A 19,817-nucleotide genomic window follows, 5' to 3' on the forward strand; every position below is an offset into this window, starting at 1 on the left:
ACTAGGAGCTGGCCACTGATCCTCGGGCTCTCTGATTCATCTTTGTGTGCCACTCAGAGCTGCACACATTGCTGGATCTAAGTGTGGTGGGATGAATGGCTGAAAGGATCTACGTTCCACCAGGGATATTGGTGAACTCCAATGGGAAGGTCTGAGTCTCATCGATGTGCAGCTACTTCCCTCATACCATTTATCTTCACAAGACAGAATAATTGAATTAGCCAGGTGACCGTGGCTCATGCCTGTAATTTTGGCTACTCCGGAGGATTACAGTTCAAAGCCAGCCTGGGAAGAAAAGTTCCCATGAGATTCTCTAATCTCCAACGAACCACTCAAAAGCCAGAAGTGGCAGCACTGTGGCTCAAAGTGATCGAGAACTAGACTTGAGCAAAAGAGCTCAGGGACAGTGCCTAGAACCTGAGTTCAAGACCCACTACTGACAAGAACAACAACAAAAAAAGAATAATCGAATGACTGAAGTAGATGGGTTACTTGGCAATTTCCAGTGAAGTGTGCTACTCAACTCCCATGCCTTGTCTGGCTCCTTTCCAGGCAGAGTCAAGTTCTGTGCCATGTGCCTTTCTTGGGCCAGTGATGCTTAAGCAAGCAACGGTTTAAAAGGCATGGCACTTTAGGCCTCACCCTGCATTCTACTCTGGAGTGAACACATAGAAAGAACATACAAGGAAAAGAGAGAGTCTTGGATACTGCACGTGAAGAAAGAGAGGCTGAACCCACCCAGAATGATGAGGAATAATGGAATGGAATGAGGGGGAGTAGTCACCTCTCCAGTGCTGGATGGTATTGACTTGCTATGTCAGAAGGTCAGCCTTAGGTGACATAATACAATGGAAGGTCCCTATAAATACACAAGTACAGGGCATTTGTGATGGGCTCTATCTCTGAGCATAAATGTAGGCTGAGTTTCATGCTGATCTGCAGAACTATATCCATTTGAGAATTACCCCAAGAGAGATAGTCCCTTATGAAAAACAATATAACACTATTATCCAAACAGTACAGCTGTGGGTTTCTGATATTGCCATCCTCTTATCAGTCGGGGGATAGCACCTCGTTAGCAGCTCCAGGGAATTAAACCCCACTAAGACTCTTACTTCCTACTTCAGGGTCAACCTAGAGTCACAGATGCCCTTATGCCTCACAGAAGTAAGGTTTTCCTTTCCTTCATCTGTGTCCATTCATTGTTACAGAGCCCATGCCAGCTCAATGGATAGTAGTCTTAGCAAGGCAATGTGGAGGAAGAGGGAGAGGAGAGGGAAGCACCAGCTCAGCTTGCTGGTCCTATGCTCTCCAGGGGCTGTAGGTGAGGTCAGAGTGTTGCCCAGGAACACTGGAGGGCTCACGAGATCGGGGCTGGTGAAGATGCACCATCCTTCAGGTGCTGAGGAGAGTTGTGTAAGAATTTGTTGTCTGGGCACCTGTGGCTCACACCTGTAATCCTAGCTACTCAGGAGTCTGAGATCAGAGGATCATGGTTCAAAGCCAGCCAGGGCAGGAAAGGCTGGTGGAGATGTTTATTTTCTTATTTCCAAATAACCACTAGAAAATCAGAGTTCAAGCCCCATCACAATCACACACACACACACACACACACACACACACACACACACACACACACACAGGGCTCCACAAATAAAGAAGAAATCCTTTGCATAAGTGTCTCCTCCTATTGCCCTAATGCAAATATTCCTCCAGTCCCATGCTGTGTAGCTCTCTTTCCCATCCGCATTTCTATGAAGTCAACTAAAGGTCTATCTACTCCATCAGACCCGTGCAGCCCAGCTCCCCTCTCCATTCTACTTCTGTGCACCTGCATTCTGACTTGCAGGAAGGAATTATTCAGGAGTGGTTGTGGGACCCCCCAGAGAGCTTGAAAAACCATGTACTGATTAGTCAACATTCTTCTTCTAACTTTACCCCCCCACACACACACCATTAAAAAAGGAAGACAGAGAAAGAAAGATAGAAAAAGGTGGTGAGGTCTGGCTTAAGCTTTGGGCTGGAGCGGCAAGGTTTGGAAGGAGAATCCACGCGCGCGCGACGACGCTAAACACCCAGGGGTGGCCAGGTGGGGCGGGGCCGGGGGGCGGGGCCTCGCGAAGCCCCGCCCCTACACGCCTATGGGCGCGCGGTGCGGGCCCTGACGTCAGTCTTGTCAGGGCCGCGGCACATGGGCGGCCGGACGCGCTGAGCGGGGCGGGCGGGCGCTGCGGGGCCGCTGAGCGCCGGGAGCGGCGGCGGCGGCGGCGGCGGCGGCGGCGGGGCGCGGGGAGGGGGGTGGGGTGGGACGGCGCGTCGTCCGCCGTGCGGGCCCGGGGTGCCTGGCTGGCTCTCGGTCTTCGCACGCCCGGAACGCCGGGCCGGCGGGTGGCCGCGCGCGAGCATCGTCGCGTGCGAGTGGCCGGCGTCTCCCGCTCCTCGTGGGAAGAGGGGGGACCCTGAGAACCCCCAAAAGTCACATTTTTTTTTAAATGATGATTGCGGCTGTTTTTTTCCCACCTTTGACGCCCCTGTATTTATAAAGATACTCGTGGGTTTTCCTCTTCTTCTCCCCCCGCTTTGGAAACAAGCACGTTGGGATTTTGGGGGTTCCGGGGGCCAAGGACGAAGGAAAGCCATTTTCTTTCTTTTTTTCTTTTTCTTTTTTTAATATCTCTCTATTCGAGGCGCACCGCCATGGAGAAAATGTCCCGACAGCTCCCCCTGAACCCCACCTTTATCCCGCCTCCCTACGGCGTGCTCAGGTCCCTGCTGGAGAACCCGCTGAAGCTCCCCCTCCACCACGACGACGGTGAGCCAGCGCGGCCGCCCCGCTCGGGGACGGGGTCCCCGCCGTCCCCACCGCGCCCCGGCCCCCCGGGTGACAGGCAGGCAGGCGCTCCCCACCCTGCACACACGCACACCTCCTCTCTGCCCCTCAATGATCAGTCAGGAGTGGGGGAGCCGGGGAGGGGGGAAACTCTTTTAAAAAAATACCGCAGGAGTGGACTCAAGGTCCCGGGGTCCCCGCACCCCAGCCCAGCTCCTCCTGCCGCTCGGGTGGAGGGTGGGAACTGGACAGGTCTTGATTATCTAGAAGAATAACCCAGTGAAACGGGCCTGCAAGATGGGGTGGGGGGGCGTCTCCTGGGCAGGGGAGAAGAAATGGGACGGAGGGTGTGGGGGGGGGACTGGCAGGCTGGGGGAGGGCTCCAGCCAGAGGGGGGGGAGAATCAGTCGGGGTGGTGGTGGGAGGAGGAGGGGGGGTGCGGTTGTCTCTCTTGAGTTAGCCTGGTTTTGCCTGGGCTCTGCTGCAGGGCCATTGAGAAAGAAGTGGGGGGCTGGTGGGGGGCTGGTTTGCCCACCCCCTACCCCCCCCCACACACATACCAGCCAGCGGAGCACTCCTCCAGCCGCAGGCACTTTTTCCGGGTACGCTTCCCTCCCCCCCCATCTCCCCGACCCTCCCCCTCTCCCTCCTCTTCCAGCAGTGGGAGGGGAGAGAGGAGCAGGCTCACGTGTAACCGCGCAGCCGCCTCCTCTGGCTTGAGCCCTTTCCTTGGTAAGTCCCCAGAAACCTTTCCCTGGGGTAACCTTTAAGGCTTGGAGCAGGAGCAGGAGGAGGACCCGGATAGGAAGCTTGGAAGTGAGCGGATGTCCCGGTGGGGTTTGTCCTTTGGGGCCGCAGAGGAGGGTTCGTGCTTTTGGAATCTTAGTTATGAGTGTGAGTGTGTGTGTGTGTGTGTGTGTGTGTGTGTGTGTGTGTGTGTGTGTGTAGCTCCAGTCTTGAAAGATGATTTCACTGGCGAGGTGTACTTGCAATCTGCATGCCCGGGAAGGGAATAACAACCTGTTGCGTTGCAGAACTTGGGAGCGTTCTGGTTTGCCATCTGCAGATGGTGGATCTCTTCTTTTTAGAGACATGTTATTGGGGTGGAAGGGGCTGCTGCCGGCTGTCGTTTGCCTTCGTGGAAATCATTTTAAATCAGAGGTTCCTATGAGATGGTAGAAGGTTAGGATGGCTGTGTTCCCGCCCCCTCCTTCCCCCCTCCCCCAGTGTGTGTGGGGCAGTAGGGAGTGCTGAGAGGGATTCAGAAGCAAATTCCTCAATCCCAGATTCTACCCACGCCTGAGTGCTAGAATTGACAAAATCCAGAGCTCCTTCCTGGTAAAGATCTTATCTGATGAGCTGTATTTCCAGGTAGGAAATAGCTGCCTGCCTCCATCATAGGTATGTGAAACAGCTCATCTTCCCCAACAAACCCCCGTCCCGGTTGCAAATATATAGTGTGTGTGAATGGGGTAGTACTTAATAGGAAGAGAAAGAAGAAACCACTATTTACTGTTTATTTATTTATATAATTGTGTCTGTTAAAAAAAATACAAGTGTCCCGGTTGCTTCCAAAACAAATACATGCTTCTCAGAAACATCTCCTTTTTCTTCTTTCTTCCAAGTCTTAAGAACCCCTGGGTCTTCCTTGTATAGAAGGAGCCTGGAAAGTGTGGGGGTTTGGTGCTGTTTTGTGAGTGTGCCACGGTAATTTTTGAGTTAATTTACAGCAAGAACCATGCAGAGAGTAGGTCCTCAATGCCTAGTACAGAAGAAGGCCCAAGAGTCCTCGCTTTACTAAACTTCAGAGCATCAACTCAAAGCCAGCATGAGGGATGATACATGACTGTAATGTCGGAATTCCAGAGGCTGGTGAAGGAAGATGAGAGTTCCAGACTTGCTAAGCTAGTCTAAAAGACACAAACAACCCCCTGCCCCCCCCCCCGCCCAAAAAAATCCCACCGAAACAAAGCAAAACAAAATTTTAAAAAATCCCTCCAACAACTCATTGGCTTTTAGGTTTAAATCATCTCATATTGGCTTTGCAATCTGTTTTGAGAAGATAAATGAAACCTGGTGATCAGCAGTTTTCTTCAAAAAAAAAAAAGATACCCTACTTGCACATAATAGCGGGTTTCATTTCCCTAGGCTAGATCTCAGACTTACCTCTTTAAATAATGCCCCAAAGACTGTTCCCCTTGTTTTCATCCTAGATCAGCCTTTAGCCCAGTGCCACAGACTAGTGCTTTCTTTCCAAAGTAAATAGGAAGATGTTGAGAAACAGGCAGAGATCCTTGTCCTGCCTGAACTTTAACTCCAGATCCACAAAAGCCAGTGGCCAGAGGACCCCAGAAGCAGCGTTGTAACACAGGTTGAGTCGCTGAAAAGAACAACACCTTCTCTCTCTCTCTCTCTCTCTCTCTCTCTCTCTCTCTCTCTCTCTCTCTCTCTCTCTCTCTCTTTTCTTTTGGTAATTAAAAAGCCAACTCTTCCCCCTCCTTCTGCAGCATTTAGTAAAGACAAAGAAAAGGAAAAGAAACTGGATGATGAGAGCAGTAGCCCCACCGTACCCCAGTCGGCATTCTTGGGGCCCACCTTATGGGACAAAACGCTTCCTTATGACGGAGATACTTTCCAGTTGGAATACATGGACCTGGAGGAGTTTTTGTCGGAAAATGGCATCCCCCCCAGCCCGTCTCAGCACGACCACAGCCCTCACCCTCCAGGGCTGCAGCCGGCTTCTGCAGCCGCCCCCTCCGTCATGGACCTCAGCAGTCGGCCCTCTGCACCACTTCACCCCGGCATCCCATCTCCCAACTGTATGCAGAGCCCTATCCGACCAGGTAAAGCTTACACATGTTCTCCTTTCAGATGGGGTGGATGGAGAAGGGGCGGGGCTGAGAGGGGAGATGGTGTGGATGTCTTCATTGCTTACTGGCGCTCTTAGAACGAGTAGCATCTCTCACCTTGACAGTTAAATACGGACTCTAAGGTACAGCCCCTAGAAATAGGATTTCCTTTTCTCCAGGCGTAGGAAGATGCATTTTTTTTCTTTTTTTTGCCAGTCCTGGACTTGAGCTCAGGGCCTGAGCACTGTCCTTGGATTTTCTCAAGGCTAGAGCTCTACCACTTGAGCCTCAGCACCACTTCCGGCTTTTTTCTATGTATGTGGTACCGAGGAATTGAACCTGGGTCTTCATGCATGCTAGGCAAGCACTTTAACCACTAGGCCAAACTCCCGGCCCGATGCATTTTTTTTTTTTTTTAAAAATGTTATGTTACTTTATTCTTTTGTTGGTCATGGGTCTTGAACTCAGGGTCTGGGCCCTGTCCCTGAGCTTTTGTTTACCCAAGGCTAGTGCTCTACCACTTTGAGGGACAGCTCCACTTTCACTTTTCTGGTGGTTAATTGGCAATGAGAGTGTTGTGGAATTTCCTGCCCTTGAACCATCATCTAAGAATCTCAGCCTCCTGAATAGCTAGGATTACAGTATTGAGCCACCAGTGCCCGGCTAAGGTGCATTTTTAACCAGTTCCCCATGGGATTTTGATACAGCTGATCCAAAAGCTGCAGTTGAAAATATACCAATCTGGGGCCGGGAGTTTGGCCTAGTGGTGGAGTGCTTGCCTAGCATGCTCGAAGATTTTGGGTTCGATTCCTTGGTTCCATACACATAGAAAAAGCCAGAAGTGGTGCTGTGGCTCAAGGGGTTAGAGCTCTGTTCTTGAGAAAGCACAAGGACAGTACTCAAGCCCTGAGTTCAAGCCCCAGGACTGACAAAGAAAAAGATATACCAATCTATCATGAATGATTTCCCTAATAGAAGCACTCTGCTCATCTTGCTCCCCACCCTCAACCAGCAAATGTATAAATAATAGGATCTTGCTGGGAGATCTGGTTGGGTTGTCCATAAGGCTTTGCCAACATTTATTCTTCTGTGGCCTAAAGGGGAGAAAATGTGAGCAGGGGTGTGGGGTGGGTGTGCTGTCTTCTCTCCACCCTCTGCATCTTGTTTGGAGATTGACCAAGAACTATAATGTAGAAGCAGGCTCTCAGATTAACCAAAGTTTAGCTTTCTCCTTAGCACCAGACAGCATATTCCTCTAGCAGCTATTCCTGCAAACCAATCTATGCACATGTCATTTTCATTTTCACCTGTCCATCACACTTCGTCTGTTTTTTATCAGATCCTGCAAGACTGCAGAGTCAGCTGTAAATGATGTTGAGTTTTACATAAAACCACCACCTAGAAAGACAAGTGTTTTCAAACCCATTGCCACAATGCGCAGGGTAAACACATGACTAAGGCAGCTCCAGATGCCTTCCTTTCTTACCCCAGAGTGCACAGTGAACAGGAAGAAAGATCAGTTAATGTGCACAGGTACCAGGAACAAAGATTCCGCTGGATAAATTGACAGGAAGGTCACCCAGCAGAGGGCCTTCCCTGCAGGGGAAGACAGAAAGCAGGACAATGTGAGGCTTGTGTTAGAGATTGTTACTGAACTCTGTCCTCAACTCGTGAAGAAATTTCCGTGACATACAGAGCTAGATTTAAGTGCAAGGATGTAAGGTGAAGGAGAAACAGAAAACCCCTGCCTGGATGTATTAGTATTGGAGTTTAAGTTCACCCTTGCAGATATCTCTGGGCTTTCACACCTCTCCTATTTCTTCTCCAAAATCTACTTTGACTGATAGCTTGAAACCACTGGCTGTAATGGAATGGAGTCTTCACTTTAGCCACCCCTGAAGGTTTGAGGGGTGAGCCATAGCCCCTACCTACGTACCATGGAACCAATAGTGCTGCCATCTGTAAGCTCTTCCTGGGACAAGCAGCAGACAAAGTATATAACCCTTCCAAGTAGGAGCCCTGGAGAGCAAACACGTGGGTGCCTCTGTCATTCTGCTGTCCAGGGAGCTTTTCTTCTGCTACTTCTCAACTGTGTACCCTTAGAAAACACCTTGCAGCCTCTGTTTCCATTTGAGTAAAAGGGTAGAATTTTATTTGATGAGGTTATTGTGGAAATTATAGATGTGGAGGGTCACTGACTAGTGCTGGTACTAGGTGTTTCATTCGTAGGAATCATTGTGGTTTGTTATAGCGATGCCGGATTTTATCATTTATTACAATCACTGTCATATGAAGCACTGCTTTGAGGTAAGTAGGTGCCAGATATAACCTTCCTCTAGAGATAAATATGAAGGGATCTTGCTCATCAGTTACTAGATTGGAGTTTTCCTGCTGGAAGTCCAAATTTGGGATTTGAGGCTTAAGTTATTGGGGCTCCTTAGGGTCTGTAAGACGTTAGTGACCCTTAGATACTTGGCATACCCCAAAGCTGCTATCCATAGTAAAGAATCCCGCATTTTAATGGATGTCATTTTACTAGATTATGGAAGAAAAATATACACTGAAGGTATGGAAATGATCTGTTTATTTAAGTGTGTGTGTGTGTGTGTGTGTGTGTGTGTGTGTGTGTGTGTGTGCTAATCCTGGACTTGAACTCAGTGTCTGGGTGCAGTCCCTGAGGGTTTTTAGTTTTAGTTTTTGCTCAAGGTTAGTACGCTACCATTCTGGCTTTTTTGATGCTTAATTGGAGATAAGAGCCTTACAGACTTTCATGCTTGGATTGGCTTTGAACCAGGAGGCTTTGAGCCTCAGATCTCAGCCTCCTGAGTAGCTAAGATTATAGATGTGAGCCACCAGTGCCTAGCTGGTCTTTATTCTTTTTTTAAATAATGAAAGTTCACTTCAAAAATCATAATTTTCTTCTTTGAATTGAAAAACTAACGACAGTCCTCACATCAAAGAAGAAAAGTTAAAGCTGGGACTTCAAATGCCAGACAGATAAAAATCACATCCTGCTGTTCACTCAGTGCTCACCATTATGAAGATTATAATGTGAAATGAATTTCTAGGGGATGTGATGGATATGTATCACAAGTAAACCTCAAGGAGAAAGCTCTCAGTTGTCCTCTGGAGCTCACAGGAGTGGCCAGAATAGAAATACCAAATAAAATCTTGAGGAAAACAAGTCCTCCCAAAAAGAACACAGATTGCAAGCCATTAATAGTCTGGGAATTGTACCATTTCAATCTTGATGAGGGTTTCTTACCCTGGCACTATTAATGTCTGTTAAGTCTTGTGGGACCCTGTCCTGTGTGGTGTAGAATGCTCAGAAACATCCTGTTCCTGTCCTTGAGATGCCATTGGCATTTACCCTCCAGCTGTGACAAATAGAAATGTCTCCAGAGACTTGCACGTGTCTCCTGAAGATAAATCCACATGAAGATAAATCCACTACCAGTTGAAAAACCAATGGTCTAGACCACAGATCTTGAATTTGGAAAGAAAAATCCAGGCTTAATTCAGGATCCTGAATAGATGCCTTCTATCCCCTAAGACACTTTATACACTTTATAGTAAGACTTTTGAGAAAAGTCAGGCAGCCACTAGGTAACCACGAAAAAAGAGTGTGTTGATAGGAGTATCATTACACATTTTTTTTTACAGTTTTTTTTTTTTACTTGATAAAGCTAAATTACCAGGCCCAACCAGGGGACAATTGTAGAACAATTCCCCAAACATTTGTTTTCAGGTACTTTCTCAACACGCATCTTTCCAAGCACCGTCAATAGCACTGTGTCCTTAATGCTGCTTATCTAGTTCAAAGGCAATCAAGCCAGAGATGCAGAGACGGACAAATTCTGCATAAACTAAGTCTACTCCAAAGATGTCTTGGGGTAATAAGGTGAGCAGTGTGTGTGTGTGTGTGTGTGTGTGTGTGTGTGTGTGTGTGTGTGTGTTCAAAGCTATTTACCATGACTGCTCTTCTGGGCTCCTTTCATATTTTGTCTACTCACCTCCTCTGTCTAGCTGCCTGATCAACAAAATGAGTGAACTCTTAAGAAAGCAATAATACTATAGGGATCCATGGAAACCTGGATGGGTGATGGTGTGATTGTCAGGTTTTCTAGGCCACCCTCTCCATGGAGGGTAAAGTGGGTGGGATTTGGGGTGCTAAAGCCACCTGCAGAGGCTTCTGAGCCTCAGAGGGCTACATCCTGACTGTTAGCAGGGCAGCGGGGATGACAGCAGCTATCCAGAAGTGTTCAGTGTTTGCACTAACGATATTATCATATGAAAGTGGCAGCAGCGGGTGGCGGTGGCGGGTGGGGATGCATCTGGAGGTGTGTGTTGGGTACTGGGGAAAAAAATCAGGATCTATTTGTCCTGAGAATTAAATGATTGCTTTGAGGACAGCTGTCCCTCTAGGGAAAGTCATCTATAGCAAAGGCACATTTCCTTTTATATCCATGTTTATAGAGCTAGGTTGAAACCATTTCCTCTGGTTGTTTCTGTTGTTGTTGTTGTCATTGTTGTTTTGTTTTTCCCTTTGACTAGCTGGAGGATGTCCTGCCACTTTTAGGCCCACCTTCATCTGAGAACTAAAAACATTCTCTTTTGCATTCTGAATTCAGAGACCAGGTTTTGATGAAGGCTGGGTACAGAATAGTACAGAGTAGAATGAAACCCTTCTATGTGGGGAATGCGAAGAGGAGAGCATAAGGGAAGGGGGCTAGGCTGTTCTTTGTGACAGGTGTTGGAGCTGTGGACCTGTGTAGTACTGAAGGTAAATTATGTCAAGACACAGAGAGTCATCACCCTCCCTCTAGAACAAAGTGGAGAGTCTCTCTTTCTCAGTGTGAAAGTGCTCATGAAGGGAAGAGGTGGAGTCCACTTAATTCTAGAAGGAGGGTGATGACTCTCTGGGTCTTGACATTATTTACCTTTTCCACCAAGGCTCTTGCTTGTGTCAGGCTGCTGCTTCCAGTTCATGCACAGCAGTCCCTAGTCTCTGGCAAGAGGTATTTGGGACAGCAAGGCAACTTGGCGGTAGGAATATCCGCCCTGGGTGCTTGAGTGGAGCTAGGGTTTCTACCCTACTCTTACTTTTGCATCTCATAATATCTTTAAGACTCAATTTACTCAGCGATTGAAGGTGGATGATAGAAGATCAAGCATGGCCAGGTAGGTCACCTTGGTGCCTGGGACAGGAATCCTGCCTTGCTTGTAGGAGGGCAGTGGCTTATGATCAGGGAAAAGAATGAACGTGTCCCCAGGCCCCTATTCTGCATTTAGAGATTGGTTTACCTTGTCCTTTATCCCACTGCAAAACTGAGATAGGCTTTTACATGTATTGTTTTCTTTTTTTTTTTCCTCCTCTATACTCAACATGCCAAACATTTATTCTGTGTAGTTGACTGAAACCTTTCTGTCCATTCTGGGTTAAGACAAATCACTTTCCTAATGTTAACCCAGCAGAATTGCTTCTAGGTTAGCAACTCCTGTTCTGCCAGTGTGGAAACAGCTACTCACTCAGTCCTCTTCTCTCACCCTCCCCACTCCCGCCTTCCAAGCTCTCCTGGGAGCCCTGGAAACCCTGGCTGGCTGCCTGCAGGACCGTGCACTCCAGGCACGTGGCTATGCCCTGTGGAGTTTGCCCAACTCTGGGTGGTGTGTTGGCTTGCCTTTTCTCATCTCCAATACCCTCCTCCCCCTCCCCAGCCACTGCCACTCTTCCTTCTCTTCCCAGAGAAACTCTCCTAAGTGCCAGCTCACAATTGCAATCCTTACCCTGGCAGGAGAAAGCTAAGGTCTAGAGGGCAGCTGATAGGTCCATTGGAACCTGTTTTGTCCAGCTTTTGAGCCAGATCCCAAGCCCAGCCCTCTTCCTGCCCTTCTGCTCAGAGGCCCTGTCTTCTCTTGCACCACTGTGGTAGGCAGGATTCCTGCCTGCCAGCTCCTGCCAAAGGGTCTTGGCAGAGTCTTCCTAATTCAGCACTGTGCCTACCAGACTAGAAAAATAGCACCAGAAAGACAGAATTAGGTAGAGAACAGGGAGAGAAGGTGGGGGAGGTGGAAGAAGGAGGGGTAAGAAAAAAGAAACCTTGTTAAAATCCTAATGCAGAAAAGTTGGGTGAGAGGATAACAGTGATTTACTAGATTTCTCAGATACCTGACTCCCAACCAGCTCTACTCACTTTTACCCAGGAATTTTTCTTTTTCTGTTTTTAATGTCTCAGCAGTGAAAATGGAAGGAAAGGTTCTCTTTCACAGGAAAGAGAAGGATAGGGAAAGTAAGAAGATGGAAAATGTTGTGGAGAGGAACAGGGTGGCTTCAGAGTCAGTGTTTGATTCTCTAAGGTGAGTGGAAGGGATTACTTTTACTATTCTTTATTAGTGATATCTGACCTCTGCCCCAGTGGCAATTTAGACTTGAAGCCATGGAACCATTATTTGACCATAAGAACTGGATTTCCACAAGACCCTGGTATGCCTGGTGATTCATGCTTACTATATCCTGTCACAGTCATCTACTTATGTTTGAGGCACATATCTCTCTCTAGGCAGTGTGGTGATGCCTTTTAGACCACAGAAGCCAGTAAACAGATATCTCTTGAGTATAAATTCTGACATGGCCATTTCCTGGCTCGTTCACGATCCCAGGAAAGTCATTTTAAATGGTCTGACCTTCTGATTTCTCCTGGGGGAAACCCTAGGGTAATTATAGGATCTCTTCCTCTGAGCCAGTGCAGGTGTATGGAGATTAGGCACAGTTCCTGGCATACAGTTAAGTGCTCCAGAGAAGATTCTTTCAGCAGCATGTGTGCTCAACCCATTGCTGAGTCTCTTTTCTCATGGAGGATCTCACCAGGGCTTTGGAGATCTTCCCTTTCTAGCTAACAAAGAACTCTACTGATGGAAGTCAAATGTTTCTTCTGCTCATCTCCATAGTCCTGCTTGCTCTACCCTTAGCCTCTGAGTTATAGGGCCAGTGGGTAGCTTATCTGTAACCCCGACTCATTCCTATCCACCAATCAGACAATGCAGTGCGAAGAAGTTCCTGCTCAGATGCCTTCCGTGAAGGATTGTTATTAAATTCACCAGTTTGGTGCTCTGATTGAATTTTTAATAATGACTGATACTTGAAGGCAACGTAATGACCTCAAGGTGTTAGGAAACCACAGAGGCAGCTTGTGGCACTGGAAAAGAAGAAAGGAGGTCTAGTGCCTATTCTTGTTTATAAGCAAGATTTTTTTACTGGCGAATTCTAGAAGAATCGTTTTCCTGCAAGTTGTCCTTTCATGGGGGGGTGGTGGTAAATCTTTAATCTTTCTGAACTTTCACTGAACCTCTTAGTCAAGATGACATCCTTGCTGGGTGACCGTGACCGTTCCACAGTGAAAGTTAAAAAAAAAAAGTCCAATTGGGGCCCCTGGCTTAGAGTGTGCTAACCTTTCCCATCAGTCACTTCTGCTACTTTGCTCCAGTTAGTGGTATCGTGGTTAGACTACAACAGAGAAGAGGCTTTGGGAATCAATGTGGGCTGTGTGGATGACTCCAACAAAAGCCTCAGATTATGCTTTGTTGTGCAATGAGGGATGCAGACATTGATGTGACTGCTGAGCTCAATGGGCATTTCCTGGGGAAGACAGACATGCCTCTTTTCAGTGTCAAGTGATAAGTGTGTAGAGGTCTCTGGTATCTATTGAAAGGAGGAGAGTGAAGAGTTAATCAAGAAAGAGGGGCCCCAAACATACATGAACAACAAAAAAAAAACCCAACCCTAAATAAGAGAACAGTAACAGACCATGAGAATTGCCAATTCTCACAGGAAGCCACCATTAGGTTAGGGCAGGGGTTCCTGGTTGTGAAAGTTCTTGGAAGTTCCTTGGAAGAGCCTTCTGAGGTTAGGTCTCAGAAGGAGAGATATGCTAGCCAGGTAGGTGGGTAGGCAAGAGATGACAAAGCCATAGAAGCAGGAATGCTCATAAGGTGCACAAGAAACATTGAACATATTGAAGTGGCTGATGCAGAGTATTCATATGAGCGGGGCAGAGGGAAGAGCGGGAAAGGTTGAGACTGGTGAATAGCAGTACTGAACTGTGTCCAGTAGGCAATAGAGAGCCTCTGAAGGTTATGGAGCAGGCAAGTGGCAAATGGATATTTCCGTTTGGGTTCAAGGTTGGATTTCAAACATTTTTAGAAACCTGACAACAGTTTCCCTCTGGCAAGCCAGGATTTCCTTATTTTTATTATTTTCAAAATAAATACTCTTAGCCCCCCCCACCCCCAAACATCAAACAGCTTTTCAAAACACGATGTTCTAATGATCCAGATGAAGTAATTTCAAAACACGGGGTTTAGATTTCACTTGTAAAGCCCATAATTTTCATGATGGGAGAAAATACTCTTTGGCAAGAAAGTAGTTTGAGAAATTCGCAGGGTTTAGAATTTAAAAATCCAAAAAAAGCAGGACTATTCTCATGGTAATAAGAAATAGATTTTAATAAACTCAACCCATTAACATTCATTGCTTTTAAATGCCTCTATTTTATATGGCTTACTGGGTTTGCAAACAAAGCATATTGAACCAACTTTTATGAGTATGCTCTGTGTGTGTGGTGTACACATATCCACACACGCCACATGAGTGTGAGTACACATGCATGTGGAGAGGAAGGTGAAAACCTCAACACAAATAGTACTGGAGCCTGAGGATACCTGCAGCAGTAATATCAAGCTAAAAATACTTCACCAAGTTTCTTGCAAGCTTATTAATTTTACTCTCAAGAGACTAAGGAATCATTATTGCAATTTTGCATGCCTAAGTCCTGACCTGTATGTATGGCTTCTTCCTTCATCCCTGAAACCAAAGGGACTTGCCAAGCATGCTCAGACTATGGAATATAGATACAGATATAGATATGTGAGGGGGAGAGAGAAAATTTTGTATTGGGGTGCCGTTAGAGAAAGGGGCTTGGTGAGCAAAGATGGGGTGGAAGCTGTTGAACGTCATTTGCACAAAAAGATTTCTTTAAGTCCCTCTGAGGTGTGCTGTGGTATCAGGCAGCATTACCAGGGACCAGAAAAGTTGCTATAACCCAAGCCAATTCATTTAGTTACAAAATCAGACAACTCATACAGTTCCACCTCCAGCTACATATAGTAGACAGTCATAGGAATGTTGGCAAGAGCTGAGCGTCTGCTAGGGGAGAAATGACAGTACTTGTTTCTGTTCTGTCTGTGTCTGGTGGATACCAAGTCCATGAGTAGATGTGAAAATTCCTAAAATGCTTCTGTTCCTTCTTCTTAACTGTCTTACCTCATTACCGACCCAGTCTCATTTTCTGGCCTGTAAAAATGATGCAGCTGGGCCAGGAGTTTGGCCTAGTGGGAGAGTGGTTGACTAGCATGTACAAAACCCTAGGTTCCGTTCCTTGGTACCACATACACAGAAAAGGCTGGAGGTGGTGCTGTGGTTCAATTGGTATAATGCTTACCTTGAGAAAGCCCAAGGACAGTGCCCAGGCCATGAGTTAAAGTCTCAGGTCTGGTTTAAAAAATAAAGACACAGTTCCGTTGTCACACTGAATTCCAACAAGTCTTGTTTTTTTTAAGAGTTTAATTTGGAATTATTATTATTATTATTATTATTATTAATTATTATTAACGGCCATTGGAAGAATGCTTTGAAACATGAAGGGGGTCTTATAATGAGACGCGGCTTGTGGCTAATTAACCCCCCTTGGTTCTGCAGTCTTGCCCTGGGGATCCTCGATTCCTCAAAATAAAAGAGTGCAGTGCTATTAAATCATCTGTGACAAAATGTTCTCACAGAAAGTAGAATTGCATAAAGGGATGGGCAGAAATAAATGCTTTGGCAGACAATCCTTGAGTGCGGAAGAGCAATGCTTTCTTTTCTAATTAGCTCTGGGTAGCAATCTGCTCCCATATCTTTGCTGAAGAACCCAGTCCCAGACATTGGAGCATGGAAGATTCATTGTGGTTCACTCAAGGCTGCTGCTCTTAACGAAAAGGGTTAAACACACTGGGCTTAACCTATTCATGCATACTAAATGCTCTTAAATTGAATGGAATGGAGAAGGCAAAGATTTGCTGGGGGAAGGATGCCACTGTGCCCCAGCCAGTGGGAATCAGTGCTATAAACCAGATGAACAAGATCATCTAGGTACAAAGTAATCAGATTACCCAGAACAGAGCTCTCAATACACCAAGATAGAAAGATTCTTTTAAGGGTATTGCCAAGCCAAGTCCATCTGCCCCACGGTTAACTCAGAAGACTTAATTCACCTTAAGATGGATTCGTTATTATAAGGGCTTAGTATCAGCAAAGGTGCTCTCACAGGCTTCTCTACAGAAGACAAGGAGATCTCAGATGGAATCAGGAGAGCATTGCTTAGAAACATGCAAAGGCCAGCAGAGAAATTTACCAAGGAAAAGGCAGATAACATAAAATTCAAAGATAGAAATAACAGTCTTGATATAGTTTCTGAAGAGAAGAAAAGACAAATCTGCAGAACTGATTTAATCTGAATTTCAGACGATCCATTTCATTACAATTGATTGCTTTATTTTAGTATACTACATTTTTGGGTGAGAGCTGGCTTCCCTCATAGGATCGTATTTCTTCTAAATGGCCAGTAACATGTGAATTATTTTTAAAGTAATTTTTATATCCGTGTCAAAAATAAAAGTATGGGCAAGGAGTTTGGCCTAGCTAACATGTAAAGAGACCTAGATTCGATTTCTCAGTACCATATTACATAGAAAAAAAGCAGAAATGGTGCTGTGACTCAAGTGGTAGAACTCTAGCCTTGAGAAATCCCAAGGACAGTGCTCAGGCCCTGAGTTCAAGCTCCAGGACTGGCAAAAATAAATAAAATTTTATTTTTTTTAAGCATATGAGTGAAAGTGGTCCAAGCACATGCCAATGACTGGTATTCAGTTATGGTATTCCTTAGCAGATGGACATGTATGATGAGAAGTTTTGGTATTACATATCTAGGTATGAAGAAACATTTGGGGGCTCCATGTGTTCTGTTTCTCTTCTGACCCTTTGGCTGGCAGATTAGTAACATTTTCATTGACTTGGATTTTATGATCACTTGATCATTAACCAGAGTGCCATCTATATTCTTTTTCTTCTTTATAAACAAAATTATTAAGCAGAGTCCTAGTGGCTCATGCCTATAATCCTAGCTACTCAGGAGGCTGAGCTCTGAGGGTTATGGTTCAAAGCCAGCCTAGGCAGGAAAGTCTGTGAGATTCTTATCTCCAATTAAGAGTCCAATTCAAACCAGAAGTGGAGCTGTGGCTCAAGCAATAGAGTGTCAGCCTTGAGCAAAACTGCTCAGGAACAGCAGCTGGGCCCTGAGTTCAAGCACTAAAATCATCACCCCACCCCCCACCCCCAAAAAGAATGTATCACCAAACTGGCTTAATTCTGAGGAGACATTTAACTTATTTAACTACAAAGTCATCTTTAAAGACTTGTGTGAACCCTGTGAAGATGAAGTGATGCACAGTATCAATCAGGGAAGGACACAGAAACGTCCTTTCATTCAGATGTGTCTGGAATGTGTCTGGAATAGGATTAACATCTCCAGAGCCACATTGATGAGTTTGCTCTACTGGCTCCTCCTCCATATCATCCTGTAAGTTCCATAGTGTAAGTTAAGTTTCCATAGTGTAAGTTAAGTTTCATGAAGGGACCCAAAGAGCTTTTGTTTTCCCCCATTGACTTGGTATTAGAGAGAATATCATAGACCAATGCTCGATGGTGGTGGTCATTGCTGGCTTTTTACTAATGAAATAATCACCTATCAGAGCAACTCTCTCAGCCATCCCCTTTTCCTCACAAGAAACACCATGATGTGGTGGTGAAACTCTGGCCTAGGCTTAAATCTTGCTTTGGCCATTGATCAGCTGTGGAAAACCTTTGTGTCCTGTATTGTAAGAGGGAATGAGAATACCCACTTCTCAGGATTCCAAGAGGAGGGTGGCAGGTAAATTGTGACTTTTTTCTATGATTACTGTTTCTTCTGTTCTACTTTCATCATCATCTTTCAGACACCTAGGCACGTCTTTGTGCTATAGCAACCATGATCTGTGCCTCCTTACCTGTTTGGCTAGTGTGGGGAAGGAAAGCTCATGAAGGGATGATATCTGGTGTTTTTACACTGTGTATTTACCTCACAGTCCCTTTGTGTTACTGTCACCATTAGCGTGTTGCAGCAACTTCCTACGTTCCTGGATTGCTCCACTAATCAACCTGTTTTGTGGACTGAGGCTTGCATTTTATCTGCAATCCATACTCCATCTTCTGACATCTCACATTATGTCTATAAAGCTTGAATGGAAAGAAATGACATGGGGCTCCTATGGGCTTCTTATAGGGCCCTCTAATCTCTCCTAAGTACTGGAGGATTTGTGCTGTGGGTTTCTTCTGTTTTCCTTTGGGGGATACATATGAAGGAGAAAGGTGCCTGCTTCCCAAGTTGAGAGTGGTGGTCTTTTTTTCCATATATGTTTTATTGTAATTAATAGAAGGGTTACATTATATTTGCCAGATAGAATGTGCATAACTTCACATACATTGATACACTTTCTCATGTCTTGGTCCCCATTTCCCTCCTGCCCCGACCCTCACCCCTCATCTTGTTTCCCCCCTTCTCTATCCAATTTCAAATAACCAAATACAAATATATCCAGTATATCAGATAACAAAGTGAAATACTGTAACAATATGAGATAACCAAGGGACAGCAAAAGAGATGAGAGATAACTACATTAAGGACAACAATCACTCATTATATGGCTTTTGTTTTTATATCCTAGAGGTCCTTTCATTTAGTGTCATACTGTATGGCCTTAGGTTTTGCTCTATTGCAAATCTCTGCTATGAGAGCCCAAGGTTTCTACTGATTATGACAAATGAGGGAGACCATTGAGCCTATGTTCCTTTGAGTCTGGCTTACTTCACTTAATATGATTTTTTCTAAGTCTTTCCATTTCCTAACAAATGGGGCGATGTCGTTTTTTCTGACAGCAGCATAGAATTTCATTGTCTACAAATACCACATCTTGTTGATCCACTCATCAGCTGAGGGATATCTGGGTTGGTTCCGTATCTTTGCTATGGTAAATACTGCTGCAATGAACATCGTTGTGCTAGTGGATTTAGTATGTTCTTGTTTCTGGACAATTGGATAAATGTCTAGTAGTGGAATTGCTGGGTCATAGGGGAGCTCTATGATTAGTCTTTTGAGGAACTGCCATACTGTTTTCCATAGTGGTTAAATGAGTTTGCACTCCCACCAACAGTGTAGTAGTGATCCTTCCTGGCCACATCCCCTCCAGCATCTGTTGTTATTAGTTTTCTTGATCCTGGCCATTCTAACTGGAGTGAGGTGGAGTCTTAGAGTTGTTTTGATTTGCATTTCTTTTATGACCAGAGATGTTGAGCATTTCTTCATGTGTCTGTAGGCCATTTTTATTTCTTTTTCAGAGAAGACTCTAAGTATTTGGCCCATCTTTTAATGGGATGGTTGTTTCTTTGGAAATTAGTTTTGGAGTGATTCAATTTTTTGAGCTGTTGATATATTTTAGATATGAGGCCTTTGTCCATTGTATGGTTGATGAAGATCTTCTCCCATTCTGTAGGCTTCCTAATTAATTTACTAGCTATGTTCTTTGCCATACAAAAGCTCTGCAGTTTAATGCAGTCCCACTTATCCAGCCTTTCTCTGATTTGTTGTGATTCTTGGTTCTTATTAAGAAAGTTTCGACCTGTGCCAAGGAGGCCTAGTATATCTTCTAGTCCTTCTTGTAAAGTTTTCAGTGTGTCAGCTTTTACCTCCAGGTCTTTGATCCATTTGGAGTTAATTCTAGTTCAGGGTGACAAAGAAGGATCCAACTTTAGTTTTCTGCAGATGCTTCACCAGTTCTGCCAGCACCACTTGTTGAAGAGGCTGTCTTTCTTCCATTCTATTTTTTTGGCTCCCTTGTCAAAGATTAGGTGGCCATAGGTCTGTGGTTTAATATCTGGGTCCTCAGTTCTATTCCATTGGTCTTCAGGCCTGTTCTTGTGCCAGTACCAAGCTGTTTTGATAATTATAGCT

The 19,817-nt window shown here is 45.5% G+C and overlaps 1 protein-coding gene across 6 annotated transcripts in view; it reads left to right on the forward strand.

Moving 5' to 3' along the window:
- Window positions 1–2,309: 2,309 nt before the first annotated feature.
- Window positions 2,310–19,817, forward strand: part of Hlf (HLF transcription factor, PAR bZIP family member) — a 57,470-nt gene continuing 39,962 nt past the window's right edge. For 2 of the 6 annotated variants that reach the window (XM_090351062.1, XM_090351063.1), the window contains exons 1-2: window positions 2,310–2,812; window positions 5,338–5,673. In XM_090351062.1, coding sequence (XP_090207188.1) covers window positions 2,698–2,812; window positions 5,338–5,673 — 451 coding nt within the window. In that variant the 5' untranslated portion in view covers window positions 2,310–2,697. The other 4 variants (XM_090351067.1, XM_090351066.1, XM_090351064.1 and 1 more) reach the window with 4 other exon arrangements.

The sequence above is a fragment of the Megascapheus bottae genome, chromosome 17, assembly GCF_031878675.1.
Source record: "Megascapheus bottae isolate mThoBot1 chromosome 17, mThoBot2.hap1, whole genome shotgun sequence".
In the NCBI taxonomy this organism is placed as follows: Eukaryota; Metazoa; Chordata; class Mammalia; order Rodentia; family Geomyidae; genus Megascapheus; species Megascapheus bottae.